We start from the raw sequence: 2292 nt of genomic DNA, 5'->3' as shown, positions 1-2292 counted from the left end.
TCTTGTGGGGGAAAAGCAGATTACTTCCTACTCGTGAGTGCCCCCTCTGGTGGGGAAACGCTTTTTCAGGGATACAAACTTTTTCAGAACACTGGTAGACGACCGCCATTACAGACGAACATGTGTTTGTTGTTGTTCGAGGAGCGGCCTGGTCACACACTAATGTTATTAGTTCATCATTACTAGGGTGAAGGACTACTTTTTGCCCCTTTTTTTCACATCATGTCGCCTGTTTGGATCTGTTTCGCTCTGAAGCATGGAGGAGTGTCAGAGGTAAGCTCGTTCCAACTGATTTTATGACGCGGTTTCATTTCCGGACTTAGGCATTTTGTAGGGATGTTGACATTTCGTCAGCAACTGCTGCCATTTACTTCCCAAACTGCTGTGACCAGATTTTGCAAGGCTGCTCGGTGCGTTTGCTTGTAATTTCCTCCTGCTTCGTTATTTCTACGAATTTCAACAAATCGGGCTGCCGTCAGGTAGTTAGCTACAGCCTCGTCTTCGAGTTTTTAATTTTGTTGATACGTTTTGAAAGACAATTTTTTGAAAAGAGGATCAAAGTAAATCACCCGAGTTTTTCTAGTGACCCCTTAAAGAGATAAGCTGCCATGAAGAACATTATTTTATCTGCCCTTGTTCCAAATTTGATAATGATTTGAAACGTCGAAGTATGTTTTTTTTAAATCTGGAACAGCGCTTGTTGCAAAGTGTTTTGATGCTCGTCTTCGTCACTTGACACATTTAGCACGCTGTCATTGGTTGAGGAGCTTTGTTTACAAAACAGATGTCCACATGATTTTTAAATTGTTTTAATTTCCTTACTTTCTAAGACACATTAAGTTGATTTGATGCTACAGTTTGCCTTGTAATGCTATTCTATACCTTTTCTGCTACTTTTGAATTGGCTATTATTCAGTTTTATTAGTTTTTTTAGGATACAAGATGCTTCCTACAAAACCAGAATGGGAATCTTTTCCTAAAATTTCATGGCGATACCTTGAACACTGAGGAAGTTATGAGCAAAATTAGAAAACAGCAAGGTGAAATGGTCACATTGGGTTCTGCTGTGAACTGCAGCAAGAAAACATGAGCTGATTTCACCTAAACAAACATCAATAACTTCCCTCATACTTCAGATAATCACATGATTTTGGTGTTATTTTGTATGGTTTGAAATGTTTTTTTGGAATCCGATGTTAGATTTAATATTGGTGTAGGATTAAAAATTTATTCACATCCCTACATTTTGTGAATGAAGCCGATATTTCAGTTGAAATACATAAGTAAAAATATTTATCCGAGTACAACCCCCCAACTTTATGGATGATTTTATGGATTTAATTTTACGTATTATACTTGAATTAATATGGTAATTAGTCACACTTGAAGACCAAAGTAAATGATCAATATGTCCAATCAAGTTGATCTTTTAAGACATTTTTTGTGCCTTTAAATACAATCCAAAGAGTTTTAATACTTCATAACTTAACAGCCAAATCAGGTGTTTGTTAATCCCTTAACTTGTATCATTTCTTTGTACCTGTGTTTGCAAAATACTTTATTGACTTTAAATTAAATTACACGTTCAGAGTTCTTGAATTTATTGAAAAATGTCAACATTTTTATAAGTATGATTATTTCGTTGTAAACCCACATAAAAAGCAACTTTAACTTAAAAATTTCACTCAAATAAAAATAAAAAAACAACTGTGTGTGAGTAGAGTATTTCAGGTTGGATGGCTTTACTCACCTTCTAGGTCATCCTTCTCATAGTTTGTGTGAGTAGAGAAGCTGGACTTTCCGTGGTCAACTATTGCCTCCTCATCTAGACCCTGGAGACAAGAAATATTAGGAAAGAAGAAAAAAACATGTTCGTTGATTATGTTTGTTTGTTTTTTAACAAGAAAAGATAATGTTGTTTTCTAACTTTTACTCATAAACTTATTGAACACAAAAGTTACTCCCATGTTAGGAGTGGATGCAAAACTTGAAGCTGTTGTCTATGATGAACACCTTGCTTGTTTTTCTTGTCAAATCAGAATTTAAAATTGCAGGACTTTTGATGAGCTTGTAATACACTTGGTTTGTTTTAAACTTAAATATTCCTTTAACCATCGTTTGTGTACCACAAAGTAAAATACGGCATTTTAGATGTGCATTTTGTATCTTTCCGATTCACATATACAGGTGCTGGTCATAAAATTAGAATATCATGAAAAAGTAGATTTATTTCAGTAATTCCATTTAAAAAGTGAAACTTGTATATTATATTCATACATTACATACAAACTC

The 2292-nt window shown here is 34.6% G+C and overlaps 1 protein-coding gene across 7 annotated transcripts in view; it reads right to left on the bottom strand.

Annotated features, from left to right (window-relative positions):
* LOC106520856 (sodium bicarbonate cotransporter 3) overlaps nt 1–2292 on the bottom strand; it is a 51270-nt gene that overhangs the window by 31491 nt on the left and 17487 nt on the right. For all 7 annotated transcript variants that reach the window (XM_014013128.1, XM_014013132.1, XM_014013130.1 and 4 more), the window contains exon 2: nt 1751–1832. In XM_014013128.1, coding sequence (XP_013868582.1) covers nt 1751–1832 — 82 coding nt within the window. The remainder of the gene's footprint in view (nt 1–1750; nt 1833–2292) is intronic.

This window comes from Austrofundulus limnaeus, unplaced genomic scaffold, assembly GCF_001266775.1.
Source record: "Austrofundulus limnaeus strain Quisiro unplaced genomic scaffold, Austrofundulus_limnaeus-1.0 Scaffold98, whole genome shotgun sequence".
Taxonomy (NCBI): Eukaryota; Metazoa; Chordata; class Actinopteri; order Cyprinodontiformes; family Rivulidae; genus Austrofundulus; species Austrofundulus limnaeus.
The sequence above is the reverse complement of the archived record's forward strand: the minus strand, read 5'-3'. Positions and strand labels throughout refer to the sequence as shown.